The following is a 26292-nucleotide window of genomic DNA, read 5'->3' on the forward strand; positions in this document are numbered from 1 at the left end:
ACCTGCTTTGTGAAACACAGAACTCTGAAATATACTTGACCTTAGTTCCTCCTCTTTGTGGAGTCTCTTAGAAGCTCTAAGAACAGTTCATAATCTCAGAGAGAATCTCTTTTAAGAGTAGATCACAGTATGTGTCCTGCTTCTAATGATACTTGAGAGTGGTGTTGGCAGTCTGCAAAGCAGGATGTTGCTGCAGTGCAATTTCTCCTCCATTGCCACTGCCTCACTAATGAACGTTTATTGGATGTACTGTTAGGAATTTGCAGATATATCCATGGTTCATCCAAGTGCATTTGAAGCCTTTTGTGGCTCATCTAAAGGAGCAGCACACAAGCCTTAGCGGGATATAGTCTCCTTTCAGTAGGCTTCCTGTTATGCAAGTTAATTGAATAGCTGCCTATGACCTGCTCCTTACCAGACTGTAGCTGCCTGGCCTGCAGCGCTTTCCCTAGCACCGTCACACTGAAATGGACAACCTGCACGACCACTGCCACTGAATGTACTGCATCATGTTTCAAAGTATGATACTGAGTTTCTGTAGAGAACTCACCTGCTATCATTATAACCAAGATGCCTGATTTGACAGCTGGCATGCCTTGAGCTCCTTCCTTTTGTCAGCTGTACAAGTTTGGCTTCCCCTATCAAGGCAAGTTATTCTCCAGCTTCCACTGAAAATGTCATTCTGGTCTTGAAGCTCTTTTCCCTTTTATTTATTTTAAAATCTATTTATTTTATATCAGATCTACACTGCACATTCCTGTGCTCTAAGGGAATAGGAATGCTGTATAGTAGAGCTGGAAAATTTTTCCTGACTTTGGTTAGACAAACACAGCAGCTTTCAAGGTGCTGAGGTGGCAAATGGGAGAAGGACTGGACTAGACGCTGGCATGTGCTACAACAAAAGATGCATTTGTTCCATCCTTTTATACACAAAAAAACCCTTGACTGCAAGCCTTAGCAATGTTATTTAGTTTTTTAGTCTTTTCTTTCTGGATGTAAAGCCTTCTACAGCAGTCTTAAGTTTATTCAGTTATTGGCCACTTTCAAGAGCTGCTCCTGAACTGGGAGTAGATGAATGCAGTAGTTATTCTAAAGCTATTCCTCTCCTCCCTTCCTCCCCCAGAGTGAGGCTGGAGATACGATGGCAGTCATTCTTTGCCAAAATAAAAATATAAACCAGGAAAGCGAACACAGCTGTTAACTGAAATCTGTAATGGCCTGCTGTCCACAACATGTCATATGCCTTTGCCTTCCGTAATCCTGCAGTGAATCCAGCATGAATGGTGCTCTTAAGGCTCAGTCTCACTCTTTATGAATAGATTTCTGTACGCTTTTAGGCATGTGAGAGCCGCAACTTTTGCAGTCTTGGGCTTCTTAGCACAGTAGCTGACTGGGTTTCTTTTTTTTAATTACTGTTTTGCTGAGTTGTGTATCCTTTCCACAACAAAGGTTTTTCACTAAGGACCAAGTAGCGTAATCTCCAACTGACTTACAAACCTCAAACTGCAAGAACTATCAGTAGCAGGGAGGAAAGCCTGATCTAAGATGGAGCAGAAGGTCTTATTTTTAATCTCAGCTGTGGCCAAGTTATTGTTTTCCCATTCTCACTCCATTATCTAACAATTAATTACCCTGACCTATACATCTATAGGGGTTTTAGGAGTTACCTGATTTTTAGCAAAATCTGTAAGACATGGGGCAGAGGGTATTTTCAAGCAAGCATCTGAAGTAAAGATTTATAGAAGTCACAGCATTTTAGTCTTTTTTGCTAATATTATTGATCTTAAAGTGAAAGATTCTACTTCTACTGCTGCTAGTGTATTGTCAGCTCCTGGGCTTGAGCCCAGGCTGTGCAAGATTATGAAGTGGCTACTTTCTTCTTTTGTCTCTTCATACCACCTAGGAGGAACTGTGCAATTACTTCCCCTCAGGGCAGAAGTTGTTAATATAATTCATTTAGCTAAGAGGGACTATTGCATGTGCCATTCTCTTTGGAGTAACAGGTTAGAGGATGTTTATTCCTTTCCTCTACAAGCTGTAGGCTTGCCTACATCCTGGCCCTGGTCCCAGCTATTACTCATTTCCCTAGAGAGAAGGGGTATGTTATGTCTGAAAGATGATAGCTTGAATAAAGTTGGATCCCCCTTGCTGGGGAAATGCACTGAATCTTGCATTTGACTATCCTTTATTAACCCAGCATTTGTCTTGAGAAGTCCTGGTGAGGTCATTAGTTTGGAAGGCCACTAAACTACAAGCCTTAAGCAGAATTGCTTTTCAGGCCAAGAAGGGAGACTGGATAATATGTTGAATAGTAGAGCAGTGCAAGCAGAGCCTTCTTTTAACCCTTACAGTATTGTTTCAAGACTGAAATTTCTGTTGCTGCATCCACTGACTTTTTTTTTTTTCCATCCCGTCTGACTAATGGCAGTTCAAGAGGAAAAGATGAATTTTAGCTTTTGCTACACGGCCACATACATACTTCTTACTCTCCAGAAGGTGCCTCTGTGTGTGCAGACATACTTACCTGTTCAGATGATTGAAGGAGAACGAGGGTTCTTCCATGTCCGTAGTGATGCAAGTACAGGGCATCTATACCTGTACTTGCAAGTACCCTGTCTGATACCATCAGTCAAGGCTGTGCCTTTGACTTTTCAGCTGATTGTCAATAGGAAAGTTTAAATTGGAAAGAAAGACAGTACAGACACCTTTTTTTTTTTTTTCTCTGCACAAGCTGAGAGCAGTACAGAGGGAATTTTATTGTGTAAGTGTCAAAGGAAGCAGGAAGAAGTATCAACATGAGGGCTATGGGAAGTGCAGTAAGAACTAAATCTAAATACAAGTTCTGTGTTGGCTACATAAGAACAGAGAACCACACTGATTAATTACAAAAAGACACACATGATATTGTTCCTAAAGAAAGAAACCTTCCATTTCTTAGTTCTGAGCTGTACTGATGATAAAGATGTAAATGGTTTTGGAGCACCCTATCAGTGCTAGAGTAGAATACTGATGTGTATGGAAGGGGACCACTCTGGTCCCACTAGCACCATCTCAACCCTGACCTGGAGGGAAACTCTGCTCTGCAGAGATTGCGGGGGATTCAGTAGCCTTCTGGGCCTAAGTTGAGTTGCTCTTGAGCAGACAGGGCCAGGGCACCACTGAAGGAGAGTGGCTGTGATACAAATAAATACCTCAGAAAACAAACAAAAATATTAAATTCCCTAAGGAGTTCAGCTTGGCTGTAGAGGGACCATCTCCACCTTGCTCTGGCAGAGCAAACACCAAGCCAGAATAGCACTTGCTTGCTTAGGTTAAGTTACAAATCCATAATGCAGGTCTTAATGTTGACAGGACAATGGTGCAAGACCACTGAAACACACAGTGTTATTTCAGCCAGACTCGCTCCCACAGCACGCGTGGGACACAGGGCACCTCCTGGTTGTATCTAGTGCCTGATCATCAGGAGCACTTCAAATACTTCACTTAGAAGGAGCAAGTGGCTAAAGCGACCACCTGAAGTGATTAGCCATTAGCAAGGTCAAGCCCATCTAATCCAGACTCTTGCCCTTTGGCAACAGGAGCATTCTTCTGTTCATTACGGTTTCTTAAACTCCACAGTCGTGTTTCAGTCTATACATCACCACATATGAGCCTACCTTAAGGGGCAGGCACCTCATTAAGGCTTGAAATACTTAAAAAAAATTTCTTCATGTTAAGCAGATCTGATCACAGTAATACAGCTACTGCATGAACAAAAAACTATCTTTCAACTACAGTTCCGGAGTCATTTATTCTGGTAGATCCAAGCGTACTATGTACTGACAGTGGCACACAGGTAAAACAGTCAACGGAAAAAAAGCACTCCACTCCCAGCTAAAAACACTTGCTAACATACCTTAAGTTCCTAAAGACTCAATTAGCTTATCATATCAGAGTTAAAAAAAGGCTAGTGTGTCACAGACTGATGGACACCCAACCTCGCTCTTTAGTATATGAAGTTTACATCAGAGTGACACTGTAGCGGAAAGTTTTGCTTACTAATCCATTCATCCATTAAAAAAATTGCAGTTGGCCAGGTACCAAGGGACTTGTCTACATAAAAGTATAAAGAGGAAAGGTTTGCACTACATTTAAAATAGTTTTCCTAGTAGTAGGTCAGCATTTGTTCAAGCCTTTCAAAGCTCACTTAGACTTCACATACAACATAGGCCATGCCTGTCCATTCCTAGTGTATGGATGCTGTTCCCTTCCACAGACTTCAGAAGGACTTGTACTGCAAAACAGACGTCAGATGAGACCTGCTGAACAGTGCATGAGCTGCATGAGTTATCATATTAATATTTAACATTAAATAATCAATATGACTCCTCAAGATCCATCTTTTTTTTTTGTTCTGCAGGCACTAAAAAATATGAGTTACAATCTAGTCCTTATTTTCATCCCTTCTCTGTAACTCTAAAGACTGCAGAAGTGAAAAAGACTCATCTCCAGCCTTTTTTTCCTTATAGTTAAAGGCAGACAAACCAGAAGGCAGAGCAGGTGGATGAGGGAGGAAAGAAGTGGAAGTGCAAAAGTTCATCTTTCATTGTACCTTCAGGTTTCTTGTGGCATAAAACTGGATTGCACTAATCCTCTCTGTCACAGGGGGACTCTGTCTTCTTTGTTAGCAAGGAGGCTAAGTTTTGTATTGAAGTGGTTCATCCTGTTCAAAGATGAGGGGAGCAAGAGCAAGAAGGGGAGAATTGTTTGGTCGTTTTCCACTTTCTTGCACCATCTGCTAAACTGGAAATACAGAAACAGTAAGGGGCAGGAATTCTACCACACAGAGAAACATAGTAGAAGGCTTGAAATAGTAACCCTAGTAGAAGGCTCATGTCTGCTCCTGTGTCCATCTTGAGAAGTCCTCAACAATAGATACATAAGAAGAATTAAACGCCTTCTAATGTACATAATTGTGCAACTAAATCTTGAAAGAGGATATTCTTGTCTGGCTACAGCTGAGGATTAAGAGACCTTGAATTCTACCTGTCATTCATTCTTTAAACATCCACTTCCTTTGGTTTTCTATGCTATGAGCCTCAGTTACATCCTGCAGGAAAGCGCTTAATTACCGGGTTAAACAAAGCATTTTGTTTTAAGGCATTCTGCCCTGGTGATCTAACACTGCTGAGCATCCCTTTTGCACTGCTCTAAAGCATCATTAGTTTGCAGCTGACCCCTTACTTGCCCCATCTGTTTTGCAGTCTTCCTCCCCACAACACACTTCCCCTCCTTTCCATCTAAAAAGGCTGAAATCTGTCCAACTGTTTGCTCTGGATGGAGCTACTAATTCTCAAGAGTTTTCTAGTTACTCTGAATTAACTAACTATCCAACCAACCAAAGTCATGGTGAGGATGCATCCTAGTTTTATCTAAGTGGCTTTTAGAATTTTTTTTTCTGGATTTCATCCACTTTAATAAAACCTGACATTCAATCTACTTTGCTGACTGCAAAGGAGACTGCAATTATCATATAATTCACAGTGGCACCTTCACTTTCAGTCTGCTGCATAGCAAACATTATGCAAAGGCAGTTTGTGGCTTCCAAGTGACCCATGTTACTCACAGGTGACTGTGGTACCTTTACAGCTAACATCATCGTTAGCATCCAGACACTAAATATCTTAATTTACAGCCATGCAAAATTGACCAGAGGACACATTCAAGTGGGTGCTTGGCCTGCTGCTGCTGTCCAACTTCAAATGTTGCATCTAGCTGGAATGCAAGGGAGGGGACAGGTGTCACACTGCACTGTGAAAACTGGCATCCTCTTCTGGATTAACCTTATCTTGGATCAGCAGCAAGTTCTGCCACCTCCTTATGGATTGTCCTCCTGGTTGTACAGCATAGCAGAAAAGTACAGACTGCAAAGAAAGTTGGGAAGGACAGACTGCAGTGGTATGAATATAGTGCCTTGCAAGTTACATCACAGTTAAGGATGTACAACTGGGGACCTGTAAGGCCTGAGTTAAATCGCTTGTAGGTGGTGCTTCAGGGATTAACACTGCTTTAACTCAACAGAAGAGCTGATTTGTTTGGGGATAAGAACCCATTCTCTGCCACCAAAATAGCACTGCTTATATGAGGGTGTAGCACAGCAATACTGCAACAATAAACCCGGTAGAGCTAAGCTCCATCATGTTTCTAACAAGTTCACAGGAAATAATAAGCCCAGTTCTAGCAAAATTAAGTATGTATTATTTCAGAATGTTTAAGTCCTTGTCGGTGCTGTCATAAAACAAGACTCAGTTTCTCTCAAGGATATTCCCACTCCCAAGCTCAGGTTTTGCATTCCCTAGATCCATGCATCAGGTCACTTCAAGGCCATGCTGTTCTGACTTCTGGCAACCCCACTGTTTCCAGGCCCTAGGCCTCAAAGAGAGGTCTGACACCACTCCAGATTTCTGACAAGCATTACACTGCTTAATCAGTTGTACAACAGTCCCCTGAAAAAAACTGTAGGAAGAGTCAAGGCTGTAAGTGGGCAGAAAGACCCAGCCCAGCCCTTTGGGGAAGGCTAGCATAATTGGTGCTCTTAAACACTGCAGGTATCCAAAGAGCCAGAACACAAGCACAGCTCTGGGACTGGGGTAGGGAATGACTTTAAGGAGGCTTTAGGCTGAGCTGTCAGGAAAGCAGCTGCAATCTCCTCAAGCAGGGTTTCCCACCAACAGGTGTCTGTAACTCTAGCACTAACACTACAGTGAGGAAGGAACAAGACCCTTGTGGAAAGGAAAAATGCTTATAAAACCTGTTCACATCATTAAATCCTTCTTTAACTATTTACTCTTAAAACTCGTACCTCAGTGACTGAAGTGCCTTCCGCAAACTTTCATAGTAGCAGTCACTAGAAGTTAATAGAGAGAAGGCTGATGATGAGATGACTCAAAGTTCAGGCTTCCCCCTGCCCCTGCCTCCACTGCTAGCATGACCGAGGTCTCTGTGCCTGTTTTCATATGGCAATGGCATAGGCATATCCTGACCCACTGAACCACAAAAGGACTTGCAGCAACAGCTCACCAGCATTGCAGTGGGTAAAGAGGATCATCATCCCACTGTCTACCCCCTCAGAGATAATGAAATGCTTTGAAATAGGCAGGAATAAACACACAAGATGTGGTTTCTCCAGATGAGAGGCTTGTATGATCAATAAATCAGGCTGAGCAAATTCAGCCCTGTCTCTCACAAGAGCAATGCTAAACAAAGTGTTCATAATGACAAAACCAGGAGTTTTTGCACAAGATGTGGGGGCTATCCCATTCCAACATCACTTCTCCCTCAGCCCTGCAGGCCTTGCATGGGTTCAAGACTTCTGTGCAGACTGAAGAAGTACTGTCAACAAGATGCTTCACCTACTTGCTGTCAACACAAAAAAACCTGATAGCAAGTCTGCTGACCCCACTCACTTCATATTCTTCCTGCAGCAAACTCCCACCAACGTACAGATCTTTTATTTTTTTTTTAAATACTTGTTTCAGTGAATTAAGATGGACATCTCTCCCAGAAACAGGCAGGTGAATCCTCTGGGACCCATGGGACCCAGCTCTGGGACTGGCCCACCAGGAAGTACCTGGGAAGATCAGCACTCTGTTCCACTCCCGCTCCCCTGTCCCCTTTGTCAGAATCACTGCAGGTGGATCCAGGTCCCAGCTGTGGCCAGGAGAAAGTCTGTGAAGCCAGGCACACAAGGCACAGCTCTCTTCACACCCGGATCTGGTACCCATTGAGGTCTGGCATGGCTTTGGAATCAGCAGGCTTCTTCTCACCAGATGGTCTGTGAGCAAAGAGGGTAAGAACTATTCAGAAACTTTTTTCAGTCAGGAGTTGCTGCACATAGAGATGGCAGCACAGGAAAGCTTCAGACTTGTCCTACACTATTGAGGGCAGGATTATTCTGCAACCTCCAGTAACTCTTCCAGCCATCTCCACCGAAGAGAATGCAGATTAGGAAGAGTAGGAAGTCCACTTTGGTAGTGCAGATCAGTTTCAGGAAAACAGTCTCACTGACAGCAGAGCTCAGCCCCCTGTGTAAAATTAAATATCAGCGACCAAGATCACTGTCTATTTGAGCTGCCTTCCTCCTCCCTGCCAAAAACAGCTGTCCCCCCCACTCCCCAAGCAACGACAAACTGACAAAAGCACAGACCAGGGAAGAATGCTACTGCAGGCCAGGGAAATATCCCCTGTTATAAAGAACCCCGGTAAGACATCAGAAGGATCCAAAACAGCAAGGTGGGGTCTGTGAGTAAAATAGAGATGCTCTAGGTAGATCTCTTGCCCAGCAGCCCAACTTACCGTCGGTCCCCACGGCTGTTGCGCCGATGGGGGCTGGCCTGACCTCTTTGTGGGGAGGAGACATCCTTCTTTCTGTCCTTGGTGGGAGATGGTGGCCCAGTTCCTTTGCCAATCTGCCAGAAAAATTGAAGTAAGAGCAGCATGAGCAGAAAACCAATACGAGTAGTAATCAGAAAACACAAAACATGACAACCATTGATTATATGAGAATAAAAGACAAAAAGGCGAGTGCATCAAAAATTCAAAAGTCAGAAAAAAACAAGCTACAGTGACAGCTATGGCTCCAAGGACTCTATACAGTCCAAGCTAATTGCAACTGCCATACTGCACAAGCGTCCATTACGGGACCAGCCTGCATACAAAGGAAAAGAGCCCTGAGCCTCCAGCTCGCCCTCTACTCCACCACCATCTAGGGGAGCCTCCTGCCACTTCATTCCCCCAGCACACCATCAGCCAGGCAAGACAGTGAACGCAGCAACAAACTACTTCTCCATCCTTGCTGCTTACCTTCAGCCTCATATCACGGGCATGTCTCTCAAGCTCTTTGCGGAAGTCTTCCCGGGTTAGCTTGTCTAGATCCAGGATGGAGTGCTTCCACTCAATCTGCTCCACACTGTGTGGGTCATGGGACACACAGTGGCCTAGCTTCACCTTTTTGAGAGTGTGCCAGCAGCGGCGATATGCCTCCTCAAAGTCAAAGATGAGTTCGCTCAGTGTGCGGAAGACGGGTGCTTTGTACATGAGCTCCTCACGTCGGCTGATGCCCAGTGCCCCATAGCGGCCTCCAAAGTTCACCCCCAGCACAATGTGTCGGAAGTAGTTCCCTGAGAAGTGGGTTTTGAAGCTGATGGGGAAACGGTCCAGCGTTGTCATGTTGTTGGTGAGGTAACTGACGGCAGCCACTATTCAGGAAACAACCAGCGATACCATTTTCTTGACAAGGTCCTTCCTGCTCCAAACCCTCCCAGCCTGCTCAGCAGACTCACCACTGATTCAGGCATTGCATAGGCAGGATTTGTTCTCCAGATCAAGAGTCCGGCTTATTGCAAGCTGCCCTACTTTCTTCTGGGTCATGGGGAAACCAGACTTGGCCTCTTCAACAAGACAGTCAACAAAGGGAATTTAATTTTGATGCAGTTTTGTGATGCGGATGTTGCAATGCCAACACCTCAAGTATACCATATCCCATAGCTCCCAAACTGCTAATGTGGTGGCACTATTCCTCGGTTTGTTTTGATGTTTTACTAGCTACGATTTCACACACAAACTGAGGAACCTTCAGGACAAAATACTCATCAGACCACCCTTCTGAACCATTAATTTGCCATTTCTGCCCCTCCAGATAGCTTTGCCTATGTGCGTCAAGAATCTATAGCCCAAGTGACAGAGACTAAGCCTGGAAGATAGCTAGGAAAGGTGTGTACGTAAAGACGACACGTCTAGAATTAATAAAGGTATTGCCTAAGCTGGCAGGCAGTGTTAGACGAAATAGTTAAGTGACATATACTATTATTAGAAGCTGGGGAGGATCCCTAACTTACTTTAATGTAGAACACATGCAGGCGACATCACAGTAATGGAACAATGTTACCCACAAAGGACTTCCTGACCTAACTCTAGCTAATATTTTTGCCCCTCTTTAGATGTTCGTTAGATCCTTCCTTTATATTTTACTCACTTGTAGAGTTGTCCAGAGCAGCACCAGCCTTCATGGGGAAGGAGAAGCAACCCTGAAGAACTAGTTCTGATATTTCAGAGAATTGTTTGGATTTGGATTTTATTGGTGGGGTTTTTGGGGATAACTAGGGAGGGAAAACAGAGGGATGTGGGGCTTGGTGACAATATTATCAGCATCCTCAAAGCATCCTAAGAGAGCAGAGGAGAAAATGCAAGGATGGGCAGACATGCACAGTTCCAAGAGGAAAGGATACATTCCCAGGATCACAGCTTCCAGGCATTTTATTGGCAGGGCCTCTTTGGTCATTTCTTTGGCCAGGTCCATCAGCCTGCAGAGTGGTACAGGGGAAAGACGAGGACAGTTAGAGGGCTTGTGCTATGCAAGTACAGCCAGTTCAGACCTTTTGCATTATGTGTGTAAGGTAGCTTCCAGGAGAGAAGGTGGCCCACTGAGGACTGGGAACAGAAGAAAATATCTTCTTTAGGAAGATATTAAATCCAAGCCAGGTCTCTACCATGTGCTGTCACTGCTTACAAGGAACTCCCTTCAGTGAGTTACAGCAAAGCTGCCTACAAGGCCAACCTCTGTTCTCAGGGAGACCACAGCACTTGGCTCAGTGAGTTCTGGATGGACACCAGTGTGACCACAAGCAGAAGCATCAAACGACCAAAAGCCAGCAATGTTTTTTTCACAAGGTTCAAGGACAGTAAAGCCCTCTTCTTTGGCATCAGCCCTACTCTCTGTTTAACAAATACTGTGGAGGAGATATTGCAATGATTACAACACGAGACATTTGGGGTGACGCAAGTCTATGGACTAGACCAATAGTAAGAAGCCAGTCTTGGGAGACTCAACATGCTGGCCAAGAGAGTCAATGAACATCAGGTGCTTATGTCCAGGAACTTACGGTGCACAGCTCTTCCCAAAATCTGCAGTCAGGAGAATTCCCCTTCTCCTTCAAAGTACGAGACATCAAAAGCTTAGTGAGCATAGATTATGCAAGGCACTTAGAGGAGCTATGAAGTTAGACCCGTAAAGATACTTGGCTTTTACAAAGCTTGTTTAGGGCAGGACCTAATTTCAGAATCCATCAGAAGTTCATATAATTATATTCCAATTCGAAGCAGGCAGAATCTGCAGATCTTTGAAATACATTTATGTTATTTTACTGGATTTACTGATTAACGACAACAAAACCTATTTGTTCTTGAGAAAGGCCAGACACAGCTGGCCCTAGACAACAGACAATAAAGTCACCTAAACTAGGATGGAGCTGCAGTACTGAAAGCCCTCAGTGCCACCTAGACCTTGTCCAGGGGATGTAAGAAAAAGTAGTGGGTATAGCAAGGCCCTAACATCTTAAAGCAAGGATTAAATGCCAGCACTTACCCAGTCAGAGGTCTGCTCTTCTTAATCTCAAAGAATTGTGTCCCAGTATGATTGTACCTGGAGGCAAGAGGTTAAGGACTTGGCAGCTTGGAAACTAGAGTTTGAAGTAAACCTCTCTGAAGAACTTTTGTGTTACTTACTATTCTCTCAGCAAAGTCATGATCCCACAAATATCACAGCAATACAAGAAAGATTCCACCTCCCTTTCCTGCATTTCTCCCATTTATAGGCCCTCCTTACTTCCACTGTGTTTCCTTCTTGTCAATTCCTCTCTTTTTCCTCCTCACACACAGGTTTCCACTCTGTTTCCCAAAGGTCCATGCTGACAGCACATGCTCTGCTCAGCTTTCCAGTTACCAGGGCAGAACAAAGTTTGATAGATCTCTGCCTGCTCCAATCTGCACAGAACGCATGGAGCATTGAAACATTCATGCTACCTTATTCTAAGATGGACTGAGGCCCATTACAAAGCACAACCACCATAGATGGCTGAGAGGTACCAAAAGATCTGCCTTCTTGCCTTGTTTTAGGGGTGAAGCCAGAGCTAGGTCTGTATCTCATCAGTGAGATTAGACTGTGCTGTCTGGCACAACAGGGATGGAGAAATCTCATTCCCAGTCACACAGGCTGCTCTGTGTATAAAGGGGCAGAATACCACAGATGTACAAAAGCCAGGTGGCTGACTGTCCTTCAGACAGCTACAGAGAAGGGTGTTCACGCAGGATGACCTGAGAGGCAGTTTTCTCGCCACCGCAGCTCACCCATGCCTTAACAGTGAGGTGACACAGTTTGTAGTCCATCTGACACCCGGCTGTCAGGGTCTCAGATGTGCATGTTTTTAACGAAATGGCACTGTAAAGCCACTGACCTAGAAGGGTGGGTAGTGGGAAAAGGCCCTTGACAACATGCCCGTTTGTTACGTGGAGTGAAAAGGATCAGAAGGTAACTTGGGCAGAAAAGAAAAGAATCAGAGCAGCAAAACAAATGGTCATCCCAAGTCCAGCTTCCTGTTTTCAGGGACCAAGTTTCAGTTCCCCTCCAGCTACAACAGCATTTTCAGGCTTTTCTGTTCTTCACAGGGAAGGAAAGTCCCCTTGTTCCCTCTTTCTTGGTTACCCCACCAGTGACTAAGGTAACAGTAAAGGATACTGAAGCTCCCTGATGTAGCGCTGTACAGCTTCCAGGCGCTCAGGGATGGGGGTGGACGGCTGGAACGCAGGCACACTTGGTATGGGAATCTGAAATGGGGAGCACAATGTAAATCGCTGCTTCCAAACCTCTCCAGCTTCTTGCTGAACGCAGTGGCACATAGCTACATGGAGCGTGTTCCTCTGAAACTGGCCCCTTTTTGCTGCCAGAAGTGACCACACCAGGAACATTCCTCTGTTCCCACACTGATAACTGAGGAGCAATTCAGACTGAAGCACCACCACAGAGCTGCAACAGAAACTGTGTGAAAGGGTTCTGCATTTAGGCAATGTTACATTGGAAGAATTAGATAAAATTAACTGACAAGGCAAGATGCAAGACAGGAAAGCTGTGACCTGAGGGAGCTCAGCCTCATTTGAATATGCAAACTGGAAGGCACAAAACAAAAATAAGAGGAGAGAGAGAGAGACAAAAAATGGAGAATGAGTTTCCCCAAAGCCACTGGAGCATGGAACATTCCTGTAAGGAAAGGTATAAAGGTTCCTCACTGCCTCCTGGCATCTCAGGTGAGTTGGCACTGACCAGGTCACAGGCTTGACAGCATCATGACTCCCCCCCCGCTCCCAGTGTCGGTTGTTGTGAATTACATGGCCAGAGAATGACTTCTGAAAGTTCACTGTCTGGACTGTTGTCCCATTCTGAGGCCTCTTGGCCTTATAGGTCCAGTCAGATTTTCCTCACCATTTGCTCCACGGGATAACTGCAGCCTTGTCAGCAGCTGAGAAAATGTGTTTAAGGAAAGAGAAGGATCCTGTCTATAGGACAGATACAATGAAGACACAAATTTGGTGTGACTGGCAGGCTTGGAGAAACAGCCTAGCATTTTCCATCTGAAGGATAGCTCATACTGTGCACATACCCCTCTGATACCAGACTGCAGCTTTTCACAGCAGTTTGGTTTGTAGCATTTCAGTTCCTCCTCAGACTTCCCCCAGAGCTGTGCTATCCCCAGCTAAGAAAGAGTGAGTCAGAACCGTATCTTCCCCTGGGCCTTCCTCTCTGCTGTGCACAACTGCCTCTGCTGGCCATGGATTTGTAGCCAGCAGCGCTGCTTAGCCACTCGTCACCCTTCACGTGCATTTCTGAGGCCGCTTATTTCCATACCTCCTTCTGCCCTGGCTTGGCGCAAGTGACTGGTGAACCAGGTCAGGCACCTGAACCAGCTGAAAGCCAAGCCAGCAAGCATGGGTAATTTTCGGCCAGATCAGTTCCCTATGCTGGTTTGTCACATGGTCACACTCCGCTTGTGCTCAGGCAGCACAGGGGCCAGAGAGATGGGGTGTCGCTGCCTCTGGGAACTGTAATCCATAAGCGTTTTTCATTCTAGCTCCAGACACCATCAGCAAGTAAACACTGAGCTAAACTCAACTCTCTATCCATTTTCTCTCCCATGTTTTGATCTTTCTTTTCTTTTTCTGGAAAGCAAAGCAGCACCATTTGGCCACTGGTACCCATTTTCCTAGCACCTCTTGGAGGTGCGAATTGCTGTCTCCAGTGCCTCATTTCTGTACCCTGCTTGGAGCAAGCAGGGGCACTGCCTGGGGCACTGGCTGGCTCACTAGCAGGAGACGGCACAGGAATGGCAGGAGCAGATGTGAAGCTGGGTTTGTTCAGCCACAGCAGGAGCAGAGAAGGCTCCAGAGAGCGGCACAGGGATGGAGCCATCTCTGGAACCGCATGAGCTGAGTCAGTTTGGATGCTGTGAGCTGACACACTGAGTCATAGGAAATGATTCCCAGGCAGAAACAATGAAAGAGGTAACCAGGACAGGCTGACTATTTAACTTTGTTTCATTTCTTCAGCATGGAGACTTTCCTGCTTTTGGAGTGGAGACAGACTGATGAAGTGCATGTTGACAGCATAGATGGATGATTCTGGGTAGTTACTCCTCCCTTTACTAGTACGGACCCCCAGATCCCCTTTTCCTCTAAGGACTGTGCAACACTGAAGCAGCGTAATGGCAACCAGTTCAGCAGGGGACTAGTTAACACAGAAGAGTCTCCTGCACCTCAAGTAATTAAACTGATGAAAGTACAGCATGCTCTCTCTCTCTCTCTCTCTCTGTGTCTCTCAGATCTGGGCCTGCAGCCCAGACTGGGCTACGGTTTCTTTTGCATCAGGTCTATAGCATTTTAATGGAGCAATAGAAGCAGGAGGAGAGGAATAAGGTCTCCATCCCTCAATCCCGCACTGACAGGATGGGAGACCCTAATGCTTTGTTCTTACCCAGCATCATCCACTGCACATCTCAGAAGGGCTATAAATATTAGGCAGTCTTCACAATCCTCCAGAAAGCAGAGAGGAATTTATTTGTAACAGAAAAGAGAGAAAATCAGATCTTTTTTGCTTTCCTTTTGGTTATTCTGAAAGCTGGAGAGAGAGCTAGGAAGTGAGCCCAGACTTCCCAGAGCACATACCTCTGCCAGGCTTCGCAGACTATTTGAACACGTCCTTGGTCCCTCATGACTTGTGTGGAGGGACCATCACCCTCGACATCGCCCCACTCCTAGATTCATGCACTCCGGCAGGCTGGCTATAGGCTTGGGACTGGGACTCTACTTTTAGAAAGGGCATCCTGAGAACAACTGAGATTTTTGTGTACTAAGTGGGCCATGCTGTACATGAAACAAGGCAGATGGGAGCAAGGCACAAGACAAAGCTCCACCCTTATCCGTGTCACAGAGGTGCTTTTTGGACAGCCTAGTTTAGCAACAGTTTCTTTTATGGTGCTTACGTGTATCCAGGCTCCTCCCTAATAACGCTTTTGCAAGCAACATAGGAGCAATACCATTGTTAGCCTGACTGAAGAAACTTTTTTTTTCCCCTTTCTCTCTATATGAACCCATTAGATGTAACTCTTCCTGTCTTTGCCTTCGTAACCACCTCATTTAAATGCCATCATTTCTTGATGAGGCAAGCGCACATCACTTTGTATTTCCAGTGTGCACTCATTTGATGGTCCCAGCAGCTCCAAGCAAAGCAATACCCCACCCTGTTGCTAGAAAGGAAACAACCTACAGGAGGGTGCCACTCTCAAGCCCAGCAGGCATGGCCAATCAACTATGTCCTGCCACTGCAGCGCTGCTCACTCGATGGACACCTCGAATCTAACAGGAGACAGAGACCAGAGGAGATGTTTGAGCTCTCACACCACAGTGAAAGACATAGATCACCTGCAGCTGATCTGTGAACATATTTATAAAGCCAGATCACAGCCTCCTGCAGTCATTTGATGGTATTAAGTTTAGTTTATAGACAACTCTCAAAAGAGTTATTTCCCCCAGTGCCCAATATGGCTACCATTCAAGGACAAAAATTTGAGAGTAGGCAAACCACTGCCCAATTCCCAGCACCTAAAAAGGCCTATTCACCCTCCAGCACATGGAGAGTACCTGGCTTTTCAGAGGAGCTAGCCCTGTGGAACACACTCATTGCCCTAATTCTTATCTGTTGCATCAGCCATTCAGAAAAACACATCCCTAGAGGGGAGAAGGAGCTAGGGAAATACAGTCCATCTATCCTTGCTGCCTCCTGCCTCCCAGCATCCTCTCAGCTGCGTGCCTGGTGAGCTTGGGATCTCAGATTGTGGAGTGCTGGACAGTTTATAGATCTGGTTCCCAGGGGTACTAGCAGATGCCAAAAAAAAATGATAGCCCAATTTTACCTGTTATTGCAAGAGCTCATACCACTTGTATCCCCTAACTGTAACCCTTTGGCACCAATACTATAAAGTGAGAACTTCACATTAGGACCAAAACCAGACTGAACACTATTTCCCTCCCTTCATGCACCAAACTGTTGTTTGTGAACTTCTTTCTGCCGCTTCCCTCACCTCTCCTGGCCAAATCAGCCTTCGGTCAGGAAATTAAGTAGTGCATGTTCTGATTGATCTGAAACATGCTTTCAGACTTCACCCAGGTTCAGGACAAAGTCAGAGGAGAGGAAGGAAATCTGAAAAGGAAGGAAAAGTCTAGTGGGATTAGAATAAGGACTGTAATCATGATCCAAGATTTGTTCTGGTTGTTGCCACAGATGCCTATAACTCTCCACCGCACAAAGGATGTTACATCACAGGCTTCTCCAGAGCTCCTCATGGAAAGCAGTACAGGTTGCCTGTGCGCTATATGCATCTTCTTGCATATTCCCAAATTACCTGGAGATAAGTCCTTGCTAAAAAAGCCTGAGCAGAAAAAGCTTAATCTGTTTTGTATTTGAATTTCCTCTGCTAGCGTGGTGGGAATACTCTGATAACCCACCTATGGAGTGACACACCGAATGTTTTGTTCACAGGATGCCAATGAAAGGGGGAGATTTTTCTCCCCTGAGGTGCAACACAGATAGCAACAATCACAAGAATTCACACACGAATAATTCAGTATGGCACAAGGTTAAGTGAAATGATCACTGGTTCTTCTTTTGGTAGAGTTTGCTGCTGCAAGGCCAAGAACGCACCTGGAAACCACAGCATCTGACCCTACACCAGCAACAAGCTCTGTGAGCGTTCGCTAACTCCTCTTAAAACTCTTTGGCATCAAGAGTGCCTTTTCTGACAGACACTGTTCTGTGCAAGAATGCGTTTTGGTGTGGGAGACTGCACCCGAACCTAATTTCTTCTGGTTCAGAGACTCACCTCTGCCTGTCCCACTTACCCTCCCACCTCAAGTATTTGGACTCTTCTAAATCTGACTCTCCTCATCTTTTCATCATTTATCCAGCCTTCTCTTTAGGACAATCCATTTCCCTCCCAGGGGGCTCGTACATTCGCCATCTGAAGTCTTTTCCAGCAAGGCCTCAGAAGCGGGGGATGCTGCGGGTGCGCCAGGACAGAGCCCCGCAGACACCCTCCCGCCCCCCGAGTCACAGCGCGGCTCGGCTTCCTGCGAGAGCACCCCCGGGGGGGCCCTCTTCCCGAGGGATCGCTCGCCGCCTGTGCAGCCCGGTCTCCAGGCCAGCCAGCCCCCCCGGCAGGATGCCGCCGCGTCCCCTCTGCCCCGCGTGCGCCCCGCTGGGGACGGCCCGGTGCGGGCGCTGCCGCCGGGACCCCGCTCCGCAGCGGCCCCGGGGCGGGAAGGGTCTCACCTTGGGCAGGTCGGCGGCGCCCCGGATCCTCTGCGCCACCCGCTCCCCCTCGGGATGGATCCTGCCCACATGCCGCCACATCCGCTCCCAGGTGGGCTCGTCCACGGGCAGCCCGCCGCGGTTGACGAAGAAGGGGACGCCGCCGTCGCGAAGATCCTCCTCGCCCTCCTCCTCCTGCTGCTCCTCATCCCGCGCCGCCGCCGCCGCCGCCTCGCCGGACGGGGGGCGCCTGGCAGTGGCCGCGGCCCCGCCGCCCCCCGGCATAGGCATCGCCGCCGCCCGCGCTCAGCGCCCGCCGCCCGCCGCCGGGCCGCCGGGGGCCGCGCCCCGCATGGCCGGCGTGCCGGGCACGGGGCGTCACCGCCCCCGCCTCGCCCCCGGAGAGATCAAGGCGGAGGGGGTTCGGGGAAAAGGGGAGAGAAAGGCAGGAGGGGCGGCGCCGGGTGCCGCATCAGGCCGCCGCGGCGGGGGAGGCGCCGGCGGCCCAACCGCCCGCGGCAGTGACGGCGGGCACCGCGCGGGGCGGGCCTGCCGCCGGGGCGCCCCCGCCGCGCCGCCTCCCGAGCGCTCCGCGGGGCGGGGGGGCGGGCGGGGACAGCCGCCTCCCCGGCGAGCGCTGCATGCGGGGTAACAAAGCCCCCCGCGCGGGGCGGGGCGGGGCTGGGCGGGGCTGGGCCGGGCCGGGCCGGGCGCCGCTCTGCTCCGCCCCGGGCCGGGCGGCGCGGGGTCTGGCAGGCCGTTGGGTCGCGGCGGGCGCCCACCGCCGTGCCCGGAGCCGGCCTGCTGCTGGCAGGGGTGGCCGGGGCGGGGGTGCCGCTGCCCGCGGGCGATAGGGCCGGGAGGCGGCTGCGGGCGGGCGATAAGGGAGGCGGGGCAGGAGGGCGGGAGCGAGCCGCTGGGGGGGGGCGGGGGCGGGGCCACGAAGCGTCCGTTTGACGCTCGCGGCAGGGCGGAGTGTTCGCCTGGCTGCGGTCTTCGCTGGGGGTTGCGGTGGGCGAGAGGGGAGCGGGGCCGGGGCTGGGCGGCCGGAGGCGTCCGCTACACACAGGTTTCCGTGTGGCGGTTGCTTTAAGGAACAGAAGAGCTGGGATAAAGCTGCCAGGTCAGAAGCAGTGAGTGGCAGTGGTACCTGGGACGCTCCTGTTTTGACTTCTCAAGTGGCACAAAGTGATCGTGAAGGATGGACTTTCCCCTGGTGGGAACCGCATTGCTGGCCTCAGGGTGTGCCCCGTGTAGTGAGTCTCTCGTGGGAAGGAGCCCACAGCAGGCTTCTGGCTGGAAAGAGACAAAATGCACTTTTGGGTAAGGTCTGGAGGTGCACCACAAGTGAAAGAGCGAGTGCTGTGCTCTGGCCTTGTGGCCTGGTTCTCTGTTTGAGCCCTCCTGTAGTGCTGGGGTTGGAGGCTCTCCACGCAGCACAGGAGATGTGGAAGCCTGTTCACCTGCCACATTCCTGCCACAATGGTTGTGTCCTCATCTGTAAGAACCAGGCTATCTCTTGTTGTGGGCAGGACTGCTGACTGTGTTTTCTTGCCACCCTGTGATATTAATCTATGTTGAAAGCTCTAGTGCAAGAGAAAAGTGTTCTATAACTTAAGCACCAAGTAAAAGAAATGCATACAAAGTAACAGGTCTGCTGTTGAGGAACCTTCTGATGGGCATCTTGAAATGCTTGCGTTTTGCACTCCAAACTAAAGGCTATTGCTCAGCATCAGCGTGGGGAATGAGGGAAATACATCCTGAATCTGGTTGCCATGGGATTTGATGTGTCCTGAGAACTGGGTATAACCTTTACGGAGTCTGGCAGAGGACTTCAGAGCGAAATGCCACTTCTTCTGTAATGCTCTGTGGGAAGATGTTCACATTAGATTATTTCTGAGGGCAAAATACTTGGAAGCAGCATCTCTGGTCATCTTGGCATTGCCCAAATTGCTGAAAGGTTGATTTCCTTTCAGGAAAATTAAGCTAAATGCACATCCCTGCTTCTTCCTTTTGTCTTCCAGACAAGTCACCAAATGGCTTCACGCAACCTACATTGGCTTCTGTAATCCTTAAACAGATACCCCTTCACTGAATAAGGACCAAGGATTTTTCTCTTGAATGGGGACCTTGAGCAGTGCTAATTTATCACTTCAGTAAGGTTCTTAGTGGGTTTGTGCTTGTCTTTGCCTTTTACCCGTGAGCAAGTGGAGGTTGGTAGAAGACAACTCCTTGTATCTAAAAAGGCAGCAAAGCCTGTGGCAGGAATCACTCTACAGCCCCTGAATGGATACGTTTTGTAAGAATGGTTCATACCTTCCCATGTCCTCGGTGTGCCAGTGATGCGATGGCAGTGCACAGGCATACTGGGGGACATCACCTGCGTTTTGGTTGAGTGGCAGGTATATTTCCAGTAACAGCACTGGGGAAAGGGGAGGATGCAAAGGCTTTAAATGCTTCCTTTAGAGCTGTTTTGCCTCCCCTGGCTGAAATGAAGCACAGCTGTCCACAGAAGCAGGGATGCTAGTTTTGACTTTGAGCTCGGGCACTAATTTACAGCTGGTAATTCACATTGCCTTCTATACCTCAGCTTTTCTATCTGTCAGAGGGAAATGCTAATAACCCTGACTTGCAGCCAGAGATTTTGTAAAGATTAGTTGGCATTTTTGGCACATTAAGAATTATTCTTTCCTAAAAATCAAAATAATGTGTTATAGTAGAAGTGAAATATAATCTTTGTATCTTTAATGGCTTAAGATATATTCTGAAATCTCGATTGGAGGAAATGTGGGTGATAATCATCATCAGGCCTCAAAATAAGGCTTGTCAGGGGATTTTTGCTTCAGTTTATATTAGCTGATTATTAGGTAGTGTCCCTCCCTTCTGGCCATCACTTTAAATAATTTGACAGCAGCAGGGGATCAGTATTTTAAGGTAATAACATGGCGCTGCACTTTATTAGCTGGGACACAACAGAGCGCAGCCATGCCGCGTGAGCCAGTCTCTGTGGTGGGGACTGAACGTAACTGAGGTGACAGCAGAGGATGGAGACTTCTCTGCCTCTTCTGCACAGCTCATGTTTCCTTGTCTGCGAATGTTGTTACCTATGGTGCAGGCTTTGTAATGGACATTAAACACTGCCTTGGATTTCTGGCAGCAGATTGTTGTGCCTAGGATGACAAGGGACCAGAAGACCGTTTGATTTGTGTTTAATAATAATATAAATCTTTAATTTACCTATGCTCTGTAGAGGAAGACTGTGTGCACACTGTATGTGAATCACACCTGAGAATGGTTTAAACGGGTGAAGCTTTGTTAAGACAGAATTAAGTTTTGCTGTTAGTGAAAGAATGAATAACATTGCTAAAGGATTGAAGTCAAGTCAGAACTTCTTTGAATAAAGAAGTTATTTCATAAGATATGAAATATTTGATAAAAATATTAAAGTGGTGTAGAAAGCACTTGAAAAAAATAAATTATTTCCTCTGCTTTGCTGGGTGAACTGGGAGTTTTGCCTCTATTGGAGGGGATCCAAATTTGTTTCTGTAAACATAGATAGTGAGTGATAGCGTTGACTTTCTGTTTTGTAATGTCTTTTACATTTTGATTAATATTTCATTTTTTAAATGTCTGCCAAACATTTATTATTATTCTGTCTTTTTTTTTTTTTTAAATATCTCTGTTCTTTAAGCAGTGTCTTTGTGAACTTGCATAGGAGCAATTAAAACTCTTACCAGAGATTTCTAGTTCTTGACAGCAATTTTAGGCCAGTATTTCCATAGTTCAGTTAACATGCATTTTCTTAGTATGAACTGGAACCCTTCATCTCAATGATCTTAAAGGTCTTTCCCAACCTAAACTATTCTATAATTCTATGTAACACTAAATGTTGCTTTGAGCATGAGCAGGGGTTGTACTATCTTTATTAATCTTGGCCTCTTGGCCTAACTATTTGTCATCTAAGCTTCTCTGTGCCGCTAACTTCCTTTCCTGTAACTGTTTCCGAGTGAGTTCCCTTTTCTGTATTCTTGAAAGAGCTCAGTGAAAAGCCTCATGTGACAAATCAGCATCTTTCCAAATCCGTTTCCCAGAGTTTATTTAGCTCTGAAGCTATTATCAAAACCCATTGAATTTTCTTCAGTGTTTTTTATATATTAGTTCTATTTAATTCTGTATGTGTTTGGAATGCTTCTTTCAAAGGCACGGGTAGTTTGTCTAAACTGATTTTCAGAACTTTGCAATTGAGTCACCCGGTGCCTCTGTATCACACTGGATAGCTTGCAATATACTTTGAGGGCTTTTCTCCTGAGAGCTATATTCCTATATATCAGAGATTCCTTTGCACCTGTTGGAAATCTGTAGGAAAACTTCCTGCAGATTCACATATTTCAGTCCAGCCTTGACTCTACTGGTGGCACTTAAGAGAGGAGGTGAGGAGCTAAAGGGCAGGAAGCGAAGTTTGCTGCTATCTGACTCTGCTTGGGCCCTGCTGTGTCCAGTTGAGTCCTATTGCAAAGAGGAATGGGCAGGGGGGATGTCATGGTGGAGTCCAGGATGGCTTTGACCTGACAAGTTAGCAGAGCTGCTGTGCTCAGCGAAGGTATGGGTAGGAAACATGCGTAGCTTTTTACTCACAAATTCTCTCTGCAAATTCATTATGTGAAATATGTGTTAATTTGGATTCACAGTACTTATGTTCTATGAATATCTTTATATGAACCTTGGTTTTTGTGTGGAATAAGTGGAGGAGCTGAATGTGTTAAGTCTAGGGAAAAAGAAGCCTGAGAGGGTACAGTCTTTAGATATATAAAAGATCCTTGAAAAAAGGCATGTCTTACACTTCTAGGGTATGTAGGGCAAGAAGTAATATGTGTTTAAAATGTGATGAGTAAGATTCAGGTTATACATTAGAAAAAACTTTCCATAAGGACAACAAAAGACTGGAATAAATGGTCTCAGGAAAATACGGAGTCCATATAATTGAAAAGTTTCAAGCATTGTTCATCAGCCATCAGTCAGGTATTATTACAGTGGACTCAATAATCTTAAGGGTCTTCTCCAACCTAAATGATTCTATGATTCTATGATTTAGTTAGAGTTGATCCTGCTTTTGGGAGGAGGGAGAAGAAACTACATGAACTGTTGAAATCCTTGTGGCGGTTTCTTCTGTGCCTGAAAATCAGTAGCCTAATGTCTTGGCCACTGAAAGTGAGGAGGGTTTTTGCTGATTTGAAGGGCTCTCTTGATGGTGAAGTAAGCTCAACTTACTTCCATGGATGACCCTTGCTCATATAAGCAGCCTCTTGGGTTCCAGTTACTGCACTTAGGTGAGAGAAATAGTGCATGTCAGAGTGGATCATTGTAATCTCTTTTTTACACAATATGTGAACTACCTTTAATGTTTGATTTGTTTGGGGTTGGTTTTTTTTTGTGGGTTTGTTTTTTTTTTAGCTGCTTTCAGTTAAAGAGGGTTGAAACTCATGTTTTAAGTGGTGCTTTTTGTTGTGTGGTGTTTCCTTTATCTGTGTTTAGTTTTCTCCAGCTCACAACTGCCTTTACCCTGCTCATACAAATGTCTTTATGTGCAACTAAATTCTCTGCTGTGTGGAAACCCTGGTGAGATCTTTATACTGCTGAGCAGTGTGCATATGCTGCAGTAGATCTTTGCCCAGAGCAGGAATTTCACCTTTGCCCCTCATTCTGCTCTTGCCTTGGTTCTAATCAGGACTATCTCTGAAGATAACAGCAAAGCTTCTGTTATTTGATTGCAAAGCTGATGTAACCTTTAGTCTGTCTGGGAGACGGATTGGCCTAGCAGTGCCAGAGTAGCCGTGTTCTGTGGGCAGCTAAGAATGACTTTGTCAGAGACTGATACAGTGACTCCACACATTTTCCTGTTCAGATGCAGCCATACTGGTTACCTTTCTGTATAGGTCAAATCTAGGAGAGAGGAGACTTAAATCCAATCAGATTATCAGATGTCAGCAAATATTTGTGAAACTTGCATTTATCGTCTTTTATCAGTGGCCTGTTGAGTTCACATGACCCAGCACATTGTGGCATGGCATTCTCCATTTCTGTGTCACACAGTCGATACAACAGCCGTGCATCATCCAACACGTGGAGATTCACACACTGAAACTCAAGAAGACTGAAAGGTTAGGACTTGCTGGAATGAGGAGAGGACTATAGATGGTGATCAGAACTTTACAATTGGACTGTTTTATTTGGAGTTTATAGTTTATTCTTAATAATAACTCTACTTGATGAAAGGGACTTGGAGAGGGATGGGTGTGGAGTTTCATGGTTGGGAAAAGAAGCAAACAGCCCATCATCTTGCATGCTCTGTGCCACCCCAGCTTAGAGGCAGGGTGTGAGACCAAAAGATAGAGTTTTGGGTTGTGTGCAGAACTGGCATCTGAAGATTTATTCATTCAAATAGAGAACTAAAAAAGCACCACGATACCTCGGTGACAAGTGAAAGATTTGTAAGTAGAAATGCTTTCTGAGGTTCAGCTATCTCCTTCAGAGAAAGAACATACACTGACATGGTTTCACATCAAACTTCAGTGAAAGGAAGTTGAAATGCTAACAGGTATAAAGTATTCTACTTATCTGGGAAGGAAATGGAGCTCTGTTTCCTTAAGAGAATGGAAAGCTCCAATTTTAAAAGTCATGAAAGAGTTAACAGAGCTTTCTTCTATATGAGTGCTAAACAGACATAGCTCAGTTAAAACCTGAAGTTACACTAGCAAAAATATTGTGGAACATAAATTGAAAATAAGTGTACCTGATTTTAAAGCTTATTATCTTCTCCAGTGAGCTTTTGGATAAAGCTAGAAGGTTCTTTTAGCATTTTTTTCTAGAGGTGGAGAGGGAACAGGCTCCTATCCCATAAAACCTTTTTCCTGTTCTACACTGGTACAGAACAGACACTTCTGCAAGATTTAACTAGAACCAGAATAATGAATACACCAAAATGTGAAGTATTTATTTAGGTTTTTGGAAGAACTGTTTTCAAAGTCCAACAATGCTTTTTGTGAAACAGAAATTTAAACATAGATATCTTGCATCCAAACAGGTGTACGGACCTTGGCCTATGATGTAAGCCTTTCTTATGTGGGTCAGAGTGAGCATTCAATTATATTTACAAGAGACGCTACTCCCAGACTAGCTAGGTCAGGAACTTATGTGGAGCCTTAGATTTAATTCCCTGTGCCAAGTCTCATCATGTATGCGATCTGAACTTTAGTCTGTCTTATCATTGACCCTGCAGGTTGTCAGTACGTTCTGGAATTGGCACCTCTCCCTTTTGATTTGATCAGAAAATCCTCCTTGAACCCGAGTAACCTTTCTTAGCAGAAATTTATTTTTCTTCAAGAAATTTCAGTAAACTGACATTTCCCAAAAGCCAAAGTATTTCCTCAATAAACTTTTGATGATTTTCTCAGTCAAATTGGTCCTGAGCAGTCTTCTCTTCACAGCTTGGTCCTTAATGTTTCCAGTTTTACCTTTGTCATTTAGTGGTAATAGATGTGGGTTGTGGTTTTTTTGTTTGTTTGTGTTGTTTTGTTTTGTTTTGTTTTGGTTTTGGTTTGTTTTGTTTTTTTTCAAAAGCCTGGAATAAAGTTATTGCAGCAAAGAAACTTAAGCATGTTCTTTTACTGTAGGTGGAAAGGCATCTGAGCAGGCTCTGTGATCACTGACCTGGAGCAGTACTCTCAGTGGAGTGAGCCCGGTAACTGGTTTAGAACTCCTCCATGCAATGATATCCGAATGTACCAGCGCCGACTCTGGTTCGTACTGGTACGGCAGTGCTGTGCCGTTTGCGGTTCCTGGCTTGGGAACCCACAGCTCAGAGAGCTCTGCATCGTTCTCTGCTGTGAGGTGTGAACTTGTCCTGAATGACTGTTCAGGATCACACAGGAAGACCTTGGCAGAGCAGGGACTTAATGTGAGTTTTATCCTAAGCAGCAAGCCAACTTTCTTTAATTTTGTTTCTAGGCTACATAAATATTAAGTGAATAAAAATTCTCTGCATTTGGAATGACTTCTTTGGTATTTTTTGGAAAGTGGGTTAATTCCTGTAATAAAATGAGTTTTGAGGTCTGGAGAGAATTGGTTGGAATGGGATTAGTTATGCTAAGAAAATGCTTAGTTTGTTTTTTACTGTTGGAAATGCAAATAATATTTTGATGGACCAGAATTCCATGTTGTTTTTCTTTATTGAAGTTAGAGTAGGAATGCATGGATCTGCCATATTATGCCATAGACTGAAGGGAATTGTTATACATTGAGGAATGTATTAGAAGAATATTAATAAAATGTTTCGTTTTTAAAACATGCTTATTTCTATTAAGAAATGGTGCTGTTTTGAAAAAAGTGATTTTTTTTTATGCTCTCTGCAGTGCGGAAGGATTTTCTTGTTTGCACAGTGCATTAGTCAGTAGTGTTCTATCCCATCTTTGAAAGCACAGGAAGCATGAGAAAACTGGAGTGTTAGGGTGTTAGTGTAGCAATAGGACAAGAAGTGATGGTTTTAAACTAAAAGAGAGTAGATTCAGACTAGATATAAGGAAGATATTTTTTACAATGAGGATGGTGAAGCACTGGAACAGGTTGCC

The 26292-nt window shown here is 45.7% G+C and overlaps 2 protein-coding genes across 10 annotated transcripts in view; one reads left to right on the forward strand and one right to left on the reverse strand.

Annotated features, from left to right (window-relative positions):
* Positions 1-26292, forward strand: part of ANGEL1 (angel homolog 1) — a 46006-nt gene that overhangs the window by 13739 nt on the left and 5975 nt on the right. Inside the window, exon 11 of one of the 3 annotated variants that reach the window (XM_086747998.1) lies at positions 17034-17293. The exons of 1 other annotated variant lie outside the window; for it this stretch is intronic. In XM_086747998.1, coding sequence (XP_086604124.1) covers positions 17034-17119 — 86 coding nt within the window. In that variant the 3' untranslated portion in view covers positions 17120-17293. Of the gene's footprint in view, positions 1-14412; positions 14647-17033; positions 17294-26292 lie in introns of those variants that run through there. One more of the 3 variants, XM_086747999.1, reaches the window with a different exon arrangement.
* VASH1 (vasohibin 1) lies at positions 3772-18181 on the reverse strand. 7 transcript variants are annotated; one of them, XM_086748006.1, is made up of 9 exons: positions 17690-17827; positions 16443-16561; positions 12551-12639; positions 11402-11458; positions 10266-10340; positions 8842-9223; positions 8335-8447; positions 7913-8063; positions 3772-7835 (listed from the first exon to the last, which is right to left on the reverse strand). In XM_086748006.1, exons 5-9 carry the CDS (start codon positions 10334-10336, stop codon positions 7392-7394), a joined length of 1161 nt encoding a protein of 386 aa, XP_086604132.1. In that variant the 5' UTR covers positions 10337-10340; positions 11402-11458; positions 12551-12639; positions 16443-16561; positions 17690-17827; the 3' UTR covers positions 3772-7391. The 7 variants fall into 7 exon arrangements, with proteins under 7 accessions (XP_086604132.1, XP_086604128.1, XP_086604134.1 ...); XM_086748002.1 differs by lacking the exon at positions 16443-16561 and having other exon boundaries at positions 17690-18171; XM_086748005.1 differs by lacking the exon at positions 16443-16561 and having other exon boundaries at positions 7606-7813; positions 7941-8063; positions 17690-18166.

Source organism: Chlamydotis macqueenii, chromosome 5 (genome assembly GCF_036417535.1).
Source record: "Chlamydotis macqueenii isolate bChlMac1 chromosome 5, bChlMac1.mat, whole genome shotgun sequence".
NCBI lineage: Eukaryota > Metazoa > Chordata > Aves > Otidiformes > Otididae > Chlamydotis > Chlamydotis macqueenii.